The following is a 14,133-nucleotide window of genomic DNA, read 5'->3' on the forward strand; positions in this document are numbered from 1 at the left end:
CAAAGGGATCTGGGGGTCCTGGTGCACGAAACTCAAAAGGTTAGTATGCAGGTGCAGCAAGTGATTAAGAAGGCCAATGGAATGTTGGCTTTCATTGCTAGGGGGATAGAATATAAAAATAGGGAGGTATTGCTTCAGTTGTACAAGGTATTGGTGAGACCGCACCTGGAATACTGCGTACAGTTTTGGTGTCCATACTTAAGAAAGGACATACTTGCTCTCGAGTCAGTACAAAGAAGGTTCACTCGGTTAATCCCGGGGATGAGGGGATGGACATATGAGGAGAGGCTGAGTAGATTGGGACTCTACTCATTGGAGTTCAGAAGAATGAGAGGCGATCTTATTGAAACATATAAGATTGTGAAGGGGTTGGATCGGGTGGATGCGGGGAAGATGTTCCCGATGATGGGTGAAACTAGAACTAGGGGGCATAGTCTTAGAATAAGGGGCTGCTCTTTCAAAACTGAGATGAGGAGGAACTACTTCACTCAGAGGGTGGTAGGTCCATGGAATATGCTGCCCCAAAAAGCTGTAGAAGCTACATCATTACATAAATTTAAAACAGAAATAGACAGTTTCCTAGAAGTAAAGGGAATTAAGGGTTACGGGGAGCGGGCAGGAATTTGGACATCAGTCTAGGTTCGGATCGGCCATGGCCCTGTGGGTAGCGGAGCGGGCCCAGGGGCCGGGTAGCCTGATCCTGCTCCTATTTCGTGTGTCTAATTCTGTTAGATTCAGGAGATGGTTCTGTGATAGTGGATTGGCAGTTAGGATCAGATCAGCCATGATCTTATTGAATGGCGGAGCAGGCTCGAGGGGCCGATTGGCGGAGCAGGCTCGAGGGGCCGATTGGCCTACTCCTGCTCCTATTTCTTATGTTCTAACACCATTTCCCTACAAATACTGATTTCTTTCAGTTCCACCCTTTCATCAGACCCTATGTTCCCCGGCATCTCTGGGAGGTTATTTGTGTCCTCCTTTGTGAAGACAGAACCAAAATATGTATTTAGTTGGTCTGCCATTTCTTTGTTCCCCATTATAAATTCCCCTGATTCTGACTGCAAGGGACCTACGCTTGACTTCACCAATCTTTTTCTCTTCACATATCTATAAAAGCTTTTACAGTCAGTTTTTATGTTCCCTGCAAGCTTACTCTCATATTCTATTTTCCCTTTCTTAATTAATCCCTTTGTCCTCCTTTGTTGAATCCTAAACTGCTCCCAATCCTCAGGATTATTGCTTTTTCTGGCCAATTTATATGTCCTCTCCTTGGATCTTATGCTATCCCTAATTTCCCTTGTTAGCCACGGTTGAGTCACCTTTGCTGAATCCCCCACCATCAACATCCTGGGGGTCACCATTGACCAGAAACTTAACTGGACCAGTAACGTAAATGCCTTGGCTGCTGCAGCCTTTTGGGGAGTGAGTGCTTCCTGATTTCACTCCTGAACGGCCGGGCTCTAATTTTAAGATTCCGTCCCCTTGTCCTTGATTCCCCCACCAGAGGAAATAGTTTCTCTGTAACTACCCGATCGAATCCCGTTCCCAGAGAGGGCCCAATAATGAGCAGGGGAGCAAAGCGTTTCACCGAGTACAGCAACGGACAGCGACGTTCGAACAAACCCACCGCCAGTCACGTTTCAAAATGAAGTGGTACACACTCCCGCCGTAGGTTCAGGGTCGATGCCGATGATGTACGGTTGGCGTTTGACAAGGCGGTGGTCTGGGGCTAATTGAGAGTGTTATCGCAACCGTAGTGGGTACTGTGTCGCGCTGGGTACCGTGCCTCTGTGGCGCTGGGTACCGTGTCTCTGTGGCGCTGGGTACCGTGTCTCTGTGGCGCTGGGTACCGTGTCCCTCTGGCACTGGGTACCGTGTCTCTGTGGCACTGGGTACCGTGTCCCTGTGGCGCTGGGTACCGTGTCCCTGTGGCGCTGGGTACCGTGTCTCTGTGGCACTGGGTACCGTGTCCCTGTGGCGCTGGGTACCGTGTCCCTGTGGCGCTGGGTACCGTGTCTCTGTGGCGCTGGGTACCGTGTCTCTGTGGCACTGGGTACCGTGTCCCTGTGTCTCTGGGTACCGTGTCTCTGTGTCTCTGGGTACCGTGTCTCTGTGGCGCTGGGTACCGTGTCTCTGTGGCACTGGGTACCGTGTCCCTGTGTCTCTGGGTACCGTGTCCCTGTGGCGGTGGGTTCTGTGTCACTGGGTACCGTGGCACTGGGTACCGTGTCCCTGTGGTGCTGGGTACCGTGTCCCTGTGGCGGTGGGTTCTGTGTAGGGTTGCAAAATTCTGGGAATTTTTAAAAGAGGAAACTTTCCGGGAATTTTCGGGAATTTATGGGAATTTAGAGTTTTTTTGCACACTGATGGTTTTTGTCTCTGACCCTTATATTATCTTTGTCGTCAAAATAGACATACTGTTCCATACAAATAAAAACAGGCTTTCAAAACTTTATTTCGGTTATAATTTTGAACTTTATTGAACCCCCACAAAAAAGACCCATCTAAAATAAAATAAAAAGAGCGTCAGCTTATTTACCCTGTAATTTGTCCTTATTTTGTCCCTTTGAGTCTTCTGCTCATGAGTCTTCTGAGTCTTCTACTCCTCATTGCTCCTCCTGATTCTCTGACTCTGGCTCTGACGTGTCCATTTCCTCCTCTGTGTCAGTGTCTAGCTGTGTGGTGGACACTTCTGTATCTGGCTCAATAAGTTGTAGGTTCGCCCGGATAGCCACCAGTTTCTCCACTCTCTCCCAAAACACATCATCCAGCAGTATTTTCTTGATGGTGGTTTCCATATCCCCAGACTGGGATATTGCCATTTCTTGCAGCGACTCCTTACCCTCCAGAAGGCTGTTGTACATTATGACAACACCACCCCATCTAGTGTTGTTGGGCAGCTTCAGTGTGGTGTTCTTGTTCTTTGTCATTTGCTTGGAGTTGTAGGTTGCTGCAACTACCTGTTTTCCCCTGACATACTTAACAACTTGCTTGGCTCTCTTGTACAGTGCTTCCATGGTTCTCAAACCCATGATGTCCTTGAGGAGCAGGTTAAGCCCATGAGCTGCGCACCCAATAGACGTAATATGAGGGTAGGCCTCCTCCACTTGAGCCCAAGCAGCCTTCATATTCGCAGCATTGTCAGTAACTACTGCAAAGACCTTTTGTGATCCAAGATCGTTGATGACCGCTTTCAGCTCATCAGCAATGTATGTGCCTGTGTGTCTGTTGTCCTTCGTGTCTGTGCTCTTGAAGAACACTGGGAGAGGAGTGGAGACGATGTAGTTTATGATGCCCTCCCCTCGTACATTTGACCACCCATCTGAGATAACTGCACCACAGTCTGCCATCGCTATCGTTTCTTTGAGCTTTCCTTGGACTCTGTTATACTCAGCCTCCAGCAAATAAGTAGACAAAGCATGTCTGGTGGGAGGACAGTATGCAGGGCGAATAACATTGAAAAATCTCTTCCAGTACACATTGGCTGTGAGCATGAGGGGTGAGCCTGTTGCATATACAGCTCGAGCAAGGCACTCATCTGCATTCTTCTGGCTATGGTTATCCATTGTATCAAAGAACCTTCCAAGTGGGCCAGGAGTTGCTGATGATAAGGAGCCTGATGCTGAATGAGAACCATCATCTTCTTGAATGGAAGCAGAGGAACTCTGGGCTGACTGCTGTGAGCTTTGAGTGAAGTTGTTGCATTTGGATAAATGCTGCTGCATCTTTGTGGCATTCTTTACATATGGCTTTCTACAGTGTTTGCACATGTACACAGTCTTTCCATCTTTAATGCCTGGGGTAAAATGCTTCCACACATCCGACGGTAAACGTGGCATTGTTCTATGCAGAGAAATAAAGGGCATTCATCTCTGTGTCGAACTGCGGTCGATCAGCACGATTGCAACAGGGTGAGTACATTTTTGCTGATGCTCCATGTGATGGAAGCATGACCTGTACACACACGACGCTACATCACCAATAGTGTATTATTTTGTATATTTTAAATTGAAGGACAACAGAGTTCAACAAGTAACTGGTTTATTTGGTATAAAGTCTGATTTACTTACTGCATCATCACAACATCAGCAGAAAACAAATGACTTCCCTCAGGACCCCTAACCTGGATCTTAAAAAACTATAGCAGTCTTACAGATGCCTGCAGGCCAATCACAATTCGATATGCAAATATTACAAATAGAGGGAGCTAATCGCTCATCCACTCATCCAACCAATCAGGACACATTTGTTCACAGTCACACACAAAACTTGTAATTATTAAAACAAGCCAAGTAAGAAGATAAACATATATTGATTAAGAAATTCCTTAATAATTAAGATTCCATCTCTGTTAGTAATTTTAAGAGAGGACCTGTGGGAAAAAAAAGAAAGAAATACAAAAAAAACAATATTATGCTAGCATGTGCTTTTTTGGGCAAAATTCCCAAGCTAAACTTCCCGTGGAAAATTTCCGGAAATTTACCGGAAACTTTCCACCCCCTTGCAACCCTAGTTCTGTGTCACTGGGTACCGTGTCTCTGTGGCACTGGGTACAGTGTCTCTGTGGCGCTGAGTACTGTGGCGCTGGGTACAGTGTCTCTGTGGCGCTGGGTACCGTGTCCCTGTGGCGCTGGGTACAGTGTCTCTGTGGCGCTGGGTACCGTGTCCCTGTGGCGCTGGGTACAGTGTCTCTGTGGCGCTGGGTACCGTGTCCCTGTGGCGCTGGGTACAGTGTCTCTGTGGCACTGGGTACCGTGTCCCTGTGGCGCTGGGTACAGTGTCTCTGTGGCGCTGGGTACCGTGTCTCTGTGGCGCTGGGTACAGTGTCTCTGTGGCGCTGGGTACAGTGTCTCTGTGGCGCTGGGTACCGTGTCTCTGTGGCGCTGGGTACCATGTCCCTGTACGTGTGGTGTAATGAGCTCCAAGTGGAAACCTAATCGGGGGATGAGGTTATGAAATGGAAGGCAGGAGTGAACAGGACAGGTTTACCACGGCTGTGAAGGGCTCACATCAACTTTCTACCAGCAATAAAAGGCGATTCATTCCACTGTCCCTGACGGGTTGATCTGAACGGCTGTCCTCGGAGTTGAACATGCTGTACTGGCGATGAATCGTGTAATCGTAGCGTGCTGTGTTTGACCAGCTCTCTCTCTCTCCTCTCCCTCACGAGCTGACAGGTTCTGTAGGTAGAATCGGCATCCTTCACGTGTGAGGCTCGGCAGCGAGCGGCATCAGGCTATTTGACTGTGGAGAACACCCCGCTAAAGCTGGTCACACACACCTTCATTGGCTGTAAAGCGCATTGGAACATCATGAGGTCGTGAAAGGCGCTATAGAAATGGGTGTCTTTCTTTTCTGTCTTTAAATTGTCATAACTGAAAACTACGGAATGATACAGCACAGGAGGCCATTCGGCCTATCGTGCCTGTGCCGGCTCTTTGAACGAGCTCTCCAATTAGTCCCACTCCCCCCTGCTCTTTCCCTAAAGCCCTGTGAATTTTATCCCCTTTAAGTATTTATCCAGTTCCCTTTTGAAAGTTACTATTGAATCTGCTTCCACCGCCCTTTCAGGCAGCGCATTCCCGATCACAACAACTCGCTGCGTAAAAACATTCTCCTCATCTCCCCTCTGGTTCTTTTGACAATTACCTTCAATCTGTGTCCTCTGGTTACCGACCCTCCTGTCACTGGAAACAGTTTCTCCTTATTTTATTCTATCAAAGTCCTTCATAATTTTGAACACCTCTATTAAATCTCCCCTTAACCTTATCGACTCTCAGGAAAACAACCCCAGCTTCTCCAGTCTCTCCACGTAACTGATGTCCCTCATCCCTGGTACCATCCTGGTCAATCTCCTCTGCACCCTCTTTAACCTTCTCTTTTTCTCGACAGAAGTCCTGTGATCCCGAAACAATTCACCCTAAAAACAGGGCGGGCCGATAACATTCACAGCAACGCATAACGACCCATCTGGACTGGTGTCTCCCCGCGATGTCCTTCGTTCAGATCTGCTGTCATGGAGACACCGCAAAGACATCAAAAGGTGCGTCTGGGAGTTGGAAACGGTTCTCGTGGTGTCTGAGTTCTGCCAGTACACGGCGAGAGGGCACAGCCTCTGAAGCAATGTCAGGTCGTACATGATGCATTTGTCCCGGGGCGGGGAGACGCGAGGGCGGGGAGACGCGAGACGGCGAGGGTGGGGAGACACGAGGGCGGGGAGACACGAGACGGCGAGGGTGGGGAGACACGAGACGGCGAGGGTGGGGAGACGCGAGGGCGGGGAGACGCGAGACGGCGAGGGCGGGGAGACGCGAGACGGCGAGGGCGGGGAGATGCGAGACGGCGAGGGTGGGGAGACGCGAGGGAGGGGAGACGCGAGACGGCGAGGGCGGGGAGACGCGAGACGGCACGGGCGGGGGGACGCGAGGGTGGGGAGACGCGAGACGGCAAGGGCGGGGAGACGCGAGGGTGGGGAGACGCGAGACGGCGAGGGCGGGGAGACGCGAGACGGCGAGGGCGGGGAGACGCGAGGGTGGCGAGACGTGAGACGGCGAGGGCGGGGAGACGCGAGACGGCGAGGGCGGGGAGATGCGAGGGCGGGGAGACGCGAGGGAAGGGAGACGGCGAGGGCGGGGAGACGCGAGACGGCGAGGGCGGGGAGATGCGAGGGCGGGGAGACGCGAGGGAAGGGAGACGGCGAGGGCGGGGAGACGCGAGACGGTGAGGGCGGGGAGATGCGAGACGGCGAGGGCGGGGAGACGCGAGACGGCGAGGGCGGGGAGATGCGAGGGCGGGGAGACGCGAGATGGCGAGGGCGGGGAGACGCGAGGGAAGGGAGACGGCGAGGGCGGGGAGACGCGAGACGGCGAGGGCGGGGAGACGGCGAGGGCGGGGAGATGCGAGATGGCGAGGGCGGGGAGACGCGAGACGGCGAGGGCGGGGAGACGCGAGACGGCGAGGGCGGGGAGACGCGAGACGGCGAGGGCGGGGAGACGCGAGACGGCGAGGGCGGGGAGACGCGAGACGGCGAGGGCGGGGAGACGCGAGACGGCGAGGGCGGGGAGACGCGAGACGGCGAGGGCGGGGAAACGCGAGACGGCGAGGGCGGGGAGACGGTGAGGGCGGGGAGACGCGAGACGGTGAGGGCGGGGAGATGCGAGACGGCGAGGGCGGGGAGACGCGAGACGGCGAGGGCGGGGAGATGCGAGGGCGGGGAGACGCGAGACGGCGAGTGCGGGGAGACGGTGAGGCGCGGCTGTGGTATATATGAAAGTGGAGCAGAGCGTCACACCGGGTGGTTAGTACTGCCCCCCTAGTGGCAAGTTGCTGAGCTTCAGGTACCAGGCCTGGTGGCCAACTCATTGGGGATTTACCCAAATCCCCACAAATATAAAAAGGTTACTGACTGGATCCTTTGCCTGTTATCGACCACTCACTCTCGGATTGCCCATATTATTAATTTACTGCTGATCTCCTCATCTGTGATTCCACATGCAGTAAATTCGGTTGCAGCGTTGCCGGTTTGGGCAGGTCGTGTGTCGGCTCGCCCTGCCCTGCCCAGAGTGTCAGTCATTCACTGAGGTGTTGGCCGTGGCTCAATGGTAGCTCTCACCTCAAGTTAGAAGGTCTTTTACTTTTTTAAGACTTCACGTATTTAAATGTAACGCTGTCTGTTCCATGTTTCCCTGCTCACAGTTTTGGTCGTTTTACTGCAGGTCCTGTCTCGCAGCCCCTCCGACGGAGCTTTGAGAGCTCAAACGGGACGCCATTCCGCCTCCTTGCGCCGCTGATCCCACCTCGTTCCTCCGCAGAAGCCAAAGGATGCAGCAGCCCGCTCGGCGGGTCACTGGCGACGGGAACCGGACGCCTTTAAGGGTTTTTTTCCAGCCCGGGACGGTTATTAAAGACGGGTCGCTCTCGGCTGCACACGCTTCGCTCGCCACCCACTGCGGCTGCTGGGCGACCAGACCGAGCTGCCGGCCCACGGTGCCCCGAGCTCGACTGCCAGCATGGACGACAGACAGCAGAGAGGCCAGGAAACTAGGAGAGCCCAGCCGCGGGACCAGGAGGAATCCTCGCCGTTCCTCAGCGACACTTTGAAGCGTGCCCCCGAGGAGCTGGGCCACGGGGTCCCAGAGCTGGAGCAGGCGTTGGTACCCAGACCCCCGGTGAGACCCAAGCCTCCCCGGCAGGGCAAGCTTCAGCGCCTGCACTCCCTGGAAGGCAGGCTGCCCGGCCGCAGGGCCAGGCTCAGGAGCAGCGAGGAGAGCTCGTCCGAGCCTGTCGACACTGACTCTTCCTGCGGCTCGCTGTACGGGGACTTCTCGGGCTCCCCCGTGCCGTGTCTCCAGGGCAGATCCACAGTGGCCCCCCAGAGGCCCCCTAGCAGCAGCAGCAGCAGCAGCAGCATGCGCGAGTGCGACACCAGCGAGTCGGCTAGCAGCACAGCAGAGTACCACAACGGCCCCGCTCGCTCAAACTCCGAGCCCGGCAAAGGCCCCCACGAGGTTAACACACTGCCCTCGGCCAAGAGGAGTCTGCCCCCCGTGGTGCCCAGCAAGCCCCTCCCTCCAATGGTTATCAACTTGGACTCGCCGGCACTAAGGACCAGTAATCGGATCGACCCGGATTATGCGGATTACATTCACATGACTCGGAGGGGAGTGGTGAGCCAGCACAGCGATCTCCTCACCCCGTCCCAAGGCACCGAGAACAGTCGATCCTCGTTCTCCATGAGTTCCTCAGTCAGTGCCTTGTTTCCCGTCCGATCGGAGGATCTTCGGAACAGGTAGGCGGGGAAGAGACTGAGAATTAATGTGTTAAATCCTCTTAGCTGAACACTGTCTGTATTCCCTGATGTGCCAGCCTTAGCTCAGTGAGTAGCTCTCTCTCTCGCCTCTGATTCAGAAGGTCGTGGGTTCAAATCCCACTCCAGACACTTGAGCACAAACTCCAGGCTGACACTCCAGTGTATTACTGAGAGTGCCCTGCCCTGTAGGACTGGGCCCTTCCCCTGGTGCCCTGTGGGACTGGGCCCTTCCCCTGGTGCCCTGCCCTGTAGGACTGGGCCCTTCCCCTGGTGCCCTGTGGGATTGGGCCCTTCCCCTGGTGCCCTGTGGGACTGGGCCCTTCCCCTGGTGCCCTGCCCTGTAGGACTGGGCCCTTCCCCTGGTGCCCTGCCCTGTGGGACTGGGCCCTTCCCCTGGTGCCCTGCCCTGTGGGACTGGGCCCTCCCCCTGGTGCCCTGTGGGACTGGGCCCTTCCCCTGGTGCCCTGCCCTGTAGGACTGGGCCCTTCCCCTGGTGCCCTGCCCTGTAGGACTGGGCCCTTCGCCTGGTGCCCTGTAGGACTGGGCCCTTCCCCTGGTGCCCTGCCCTGTAGGACTGGGCCCTTCGCCTGGTGCCCTGTGGGACTGGGCCCTTCCCCTGGTGCCCTGTGGGACTGGGCCCTTCCCCTGGTGCCCTGCCCTGTAGGACTGGGCCCTTCCCCTGGTGCCCTGCCCTTTGGGACTGGGCCCTTCCCCTGGTGCCCTGCCCTGTGGGACTGGGCCCTTCCCCCGGTGCCCTGTGGGACTGGGCCCTTCCCCCAGTGTCCTGTGGGACTGGGCCCTTCCCCCGGTGCCCTGTGGGACTGGGCCCTTCCCCTGGTGCCCTGTGGGACTGGGCCCTTCCCCCGGTGCCCTGTGGGACTGGGCCCTTCCCCCGGTGCCCTGTGGGACTGGGCCCGTCCCCTGGTGCCTTGTGGGACTGGGCCCTTCCCCTGGTGCCCTGTGGGACTGGGCCCTTCCCCTGGTGCCCTGCCCTGTAGGACTGGGCCCTTCCCCCGGTGCCCTGTGGGACTGGGCCCTTCCCCCCCGGTGCCCTGTGGGACTGGGCCCTTCCCCCCCAATGTCCTGTGGGACTGGGCCCTTCCCCCGGTGCCCTGTGGGACTGGGCCCTTCCCCCGGTGCCCTGTGGGACTGGGCCCTTCCCCCGGTGCCCTGTGGGACTGGGCCCCTCCCCCGGTGCCCTGTGGGACTGGGCCCTTCCCCTGGTGCCCTGTGGGACTGGGCCCTTTCCCCGGTGCCCTGTGGGACTGGGCCCTTCCCCTGGTGCCCTGTGGGACTGGGCCCTTCCCCCGGTGCCCTGTGGGACTGGGCCCTTCCCCCGGTGCCCTGTGGGACTGGGCCCTTCCCCCGGTGCCCTGTGGGACTGGGCCCTTCCCCCGGTGCCCTGTGGGACTGGGCCCTTCCCCCGGTGCCCTGTGGGACTGGGCCCTTCCCCCGGTGCCCTGTGGGACTGGGCCCTTCCCCCGGTGCCCTGTGGGACTGGGCCCTTCCCCCGGTGCCCTGTGGGACTGGGCCCTTTCCCCGGTGCCCTGTGGGACTGGGCCCTTCCCCCGGTGCCCTGTGGGACTGGGCCCTTCCCCCGGTGCCCTGTGGGACTGGGCCCTTCCCCCGGTGCCCTGTGGGACTGGGCCCTTCCCCCGGTGTCCTGTGGGACTGGGCCCTTCCCCCCGGTGTCCTGTGGGACTGGGCCGTTCCCCTGGTGCCCTGCCCTGTGGGACTGGGCCCTTCCCCTGGTGCCCTGTGGGACTGGACCCTTCCCTCGACCGGAATCTCCGCTTGTCTCTGGCGATTCGGGAGTGCGGTCACGTATGCACACACCATTGAGGCTCTTTTGTCCCCAGCCTTGTGCTGCTGTTTGGGTGACGTGTTTATATTGAGAAACCCAGGTGAGGGGCTCACCCCACAGGGCAGGACACCAAGCTTGAAATGAGTCGGGGAAAGACGAGGTGAGTTCGGTCGAGGTTGGGTAACGCCAAGTTTGGGTTTCATGTCTTTCCGGTCGCAGAAGGAAGGGAATACTGAGGGAGGTGAGGAGCTGCACAGTTCTGGGCTCCTGGAACCGGGATGAGAGTGGGAGACGGGTGTGCGATGGGTCTTGGTGTCAACACGGTGAAGACTCGGGGAGGAAGGGTATGCAGGATTGAGTATTGGGAGGTGAGGAACTCGAGAGAGAGAGAGAGAGAGAGACTGCGACCGTGAGATGGAAGCTGCAAGAATCGCAGCCCCGTGTCTGGACTTTAACACGGACCTCTGTGTCTCTACAGGAGTTACCTGGAGGGTAGTCTCCTGGCCAGTGGAGCACTGTTGGGGGCCAGTGAATTGGACCGTTATTTCCCTGACCGAAGGGTCCGAGTGTTCATCACCACCTGGAACATGCAAGGCCAGAAGGTGAGTAACTGCAACCATCGAGGAGCTGAGACCAGGGGCAGAAACCCAGCGGGAAGAGAAGTCGTCGGCCTGACTTGTCCCCGCAGTGCAGAATGGCGGTAAGACCAGTCGGCGTGGTCGCTGAGCTGGCCACTGGTCAGAGAGGAGAGTTGCCGAGCTGTACGGGCCAGGTCTCTCCCCCCAGGTCTGGTCTCGGGTCGGTGCTGGTGTCTGAGGTTGCTCCTGGCACCCGAGGGTCCAGAATGAGTAAAGCAGCCGGGGTTCCTGCTGCTCAGGATTATCCCACAATCCCGGTTGGAAAGCATATTTGTGCGAGCATTGCATGAGAAAATATGTCAATAAGTATTGAATTGGGTGTAAAGCGCTTTGGGATGTCCTGAGGTCATGAACGGTGCTGCAGAGACGCACGTCCTTTCTTACTCCTGCCTCGATTGAGAATAATGAACTCGGCCAGCAGGCGGAACCTGGGACGTTTCCTGCCTCCCATGCCTCTAGACACAGCGCCCCGCCGGCCCCCCCCCCCATCCCCCCGCCGCGCGGGGCACTTACCCAACCGAGCCAGCGTGAGAGAGTCTCCGTGATTGGATCTGATCGGACTTGCTGTCGGGAGTGAGCCTCTTGTAACTGGTGCTGCTTCCACCGTCCCACAGGAACTCCCGGATAAACTGGATGACCTTCTCCTGCCCTGTGAATCTCACTACACCCAGGACCTGTACATCATCGGTACTCAGGAAGGAATCGCAGACAGGTAACGGGGCCTGGGCGTCAAGTGTCTGATCCAATTTCCGGCTGTTTCTCATTTCTTCTCTTTCCCCTCCCCCTCCCTTTCCTATCTGCAGTGACTCGTGTCCAGTTCTAAAGCTGTCAGTTTCCAACCAGAACCTCACCCAAGTGCCCGTCCTTCATGCGTGACCCCATGCAGTTAGTGTCACTCAGGTGTCAGCTGTGGCTCAGTGGGTCTCTCGCCTTTCACTCAGGAAGTCGGGGTTCAAGTCCCACTCCAGACACGTGAGCCCATAATCCAGGTTCACACTCCCAGTGCCAGTACTGAGGGAGCCTCCGCCGCACTGTCGGAGGGGCAGTACTGAGGGAGCCTCCGCTGCACTGTCAGAGGGGCAGTACTGAGGGAGCGCCGCACTGTGGGAGGGGCAGTACTGCGGGAGCGCCGCACTGTCGGAGGGGCAGTACTGCGGGAGCGCCGCACTGTCGGAGGGGCAGTACTGAGGGAGCGCCGCACTGTCGGAGGGGCGGTACTGAGGGAGCGCCGCACTGTCGGAGCGGCGGTAATGAGGGAGCGCTGCACTGTCAGAGGGGCAGTACTGAGGGAGCACCGCACTGTCGGAGGGGCGGTACTGAGGGAGCGCCGCACTGTCGGAGGGGCAGTACTGAGGGAGCACCGCACTGTCGGAGGGGCAGTACTGAGGGAGCGCTGCACTGTCGGAGGGACAGTACTGAGGGAGCGCTGCACTGTCGGAGGGGCAGTACTGAGGGAGCGCTGCAGTACTGAGGGAGCCTCTGCTGCACTGTTGGAGGGGCCGTACTGAAGGAGCACTGCACTGTCAGAGGGGCAGTACTGAGGGAGCGTTGCACTGTCAGAGGGGCAGTACTGAGGGAGCGCCGCACTGTCGGAGGGGCAGTACTGAGGGAGCGCCGCACTATCGGAGGGGCGGTACTGAGGGAGCACCGCACTGTCGGAGGGGCAGTACTGAGGGAGCGCCGCACTATCGGAGGGGCGGTACTGAGGAAGCACCGCACTGTCGGAGGGGCAGTACTGAGGGAGCGCCGCACTGTCGGAGGGGCAGTACTGAGGGAGCGCCGCACTGTCGGAGGGGCAGTACTGAGGGAGCGCCGCACTGTCGGAGGGGCAGTACTGAGGGAGCGCCGCACTGTCGGAGGGACAGTACTGAGGGAGCGCCGCACTGTCGGAGGGGCAGTACTGAGGGAGCACCGCACTGTCGGAGGGGCAGTACTGAGGGAGCGCCGCACTGTCGGAGGGGCAGTACTGAGGGAGCGCCGCACTGTCGGAGGGGCAGTACTGAGGGAGCGCCGCACTGTCGGAGGGGCAGTACTGAGGGAGCGTTGCACTGTCGGAGGGGCAGTACTGAGGGAGCGCCGCACTGTCGGAGGGGCAGTACTGAGGGAGCGTTGCACTGTCGGAGGGGCAGTACTGAGGGAGCGCCGCACTGTCGGAGGGACAGTACTGAGGGAGCGCTGCACTGTCAGAGGGGCAGTACTGAGGGAGCGCCGCACTGTCAGAGGGGCCGTCTTTCGAATGAGACGTTAAACTGCTCTCTCAGGTGGACGTAATAGATCCCACGGCACTATTTAGAAGAAGAGCAGGGGAGTTCTCTCTCTCTCTCTCTCTCTCTGTCTCTTTCTTTCTCTCTCTGTCTCTTTCTGAAACTTGGCTGAGGGGTGATGACACCTTACCCTTAAATGAAGCCTCCCCGCCTGGCTATGCCTTCCACCACTTGCCCCGCTCAGACCGCCGTGGTGGCGGTGTGGCTCTCATCACCAAATCACACCTGGGTCTGTCCCCCTACTCCTCCGGCACTTTCTCCTCCTTTGAGCATCTCACCTTATTCCACCTCCTGACCTCTCATTTAAAATTCTTGTTCTCTACCGCCCACCCAAGTACCATAAAAATTTTATTACCGAGATATCTTCTCTGCTTTCCTCCCTCAGCCTCTGCACCGAGCGACTTCTCATCTTTCGGTGATTTCAACCTCCATCTCAATTCATCATGCTGTCTGTCCTCTGTGTTCACGAGCCTCCTATCCTCCCTTAATCTCTCCCTCCATGTAAACTCCCCAACCCATATTCACGGCCACCCCCTGACCTTGCCTCGCTACTCCCATCGTGTCAATCGCAGATAAAGCCATCTCTGACCACTTCCTCATATCGCTCTCCACCCACAT

At 57.3% G+C, this 14,133-nt stretch overlaps 2 protein-coding genes and 1 pseudogene across 2 annotated transcripts in view; 2 read left to right on the forward strand and 1 right to left on the reverse strand.

Annotated features, from left to right (window-relative positions):
- Positions 1 to 3,724: 3,724 nt before the first annotated feature.
- pmpca (peptidase, mitochondrial processing subunit alpha) overlaps positions 3,725 to 14,133 on the reverse strand; it is a 65,379-nt gene continuing 54,970 nt past the window's right edge. Inside the window, exon 14 of the mRNA XM_085965236.1 lies at positions 3,725 to 3,843. Coding sequence (XP_085821362.1) covers positions 3,740 to 3,843 — 104 coding nt within the window. The 3' untranslated portion in view covers positions 3,725 to 3,739. The remainder of the gene's footprint in view (positions 3,844 to 14,133) is intronic.
- inpp5e (inositol polyphosphate-5-phosphatase E) overlaps positions 5,926 to 14,133 on the forward strand; it is a 26,761-nt gene continuing 18,553 nt past the window's right edge. The window contains exons 1-4 of the mRNA XM_085965233.1: positions 5,926 to 6,043; positions 7,716 to 8,788; positions 11,092 to 11,215; positions 11,866 to 11,963. Coding sequence (XP_085821359.1) covers positions 8,010 to 8,788; positions 11,092 to 11,215; positions 11,866 to 11,963 — 1,001 coding nt within the window. The 5' untranslated portion in view covers positions 5,926 to 6,043; positions 7,716 to 8,009. The remainder of the gene's footprint in view (positions 6,044 to 7,715; positions 8,789 to 11,091; positions 11,216 to 11,865; positions 11,964 to 14,133) is intronic.
- On the forward strand, positions 8,892 to 10,971 carry LOC147101570 (uncharacterized; annotated as a pseudogene).

Source organism: Somniosus microcephalus, chromosome 23, assembly GCF_052327205.1.
Source record: "Somniosus microcephalus isolate GS21.2 chromosome 23, FLI_Smic_1.0, whole genome shotgun sequence".
Lineage (NCBI taxonomy): Eukaryota > Metazoa > Chordata > Chondrichthyes > Squaliformes > Somniosidae > Somniosus > Somniosus microcephalus.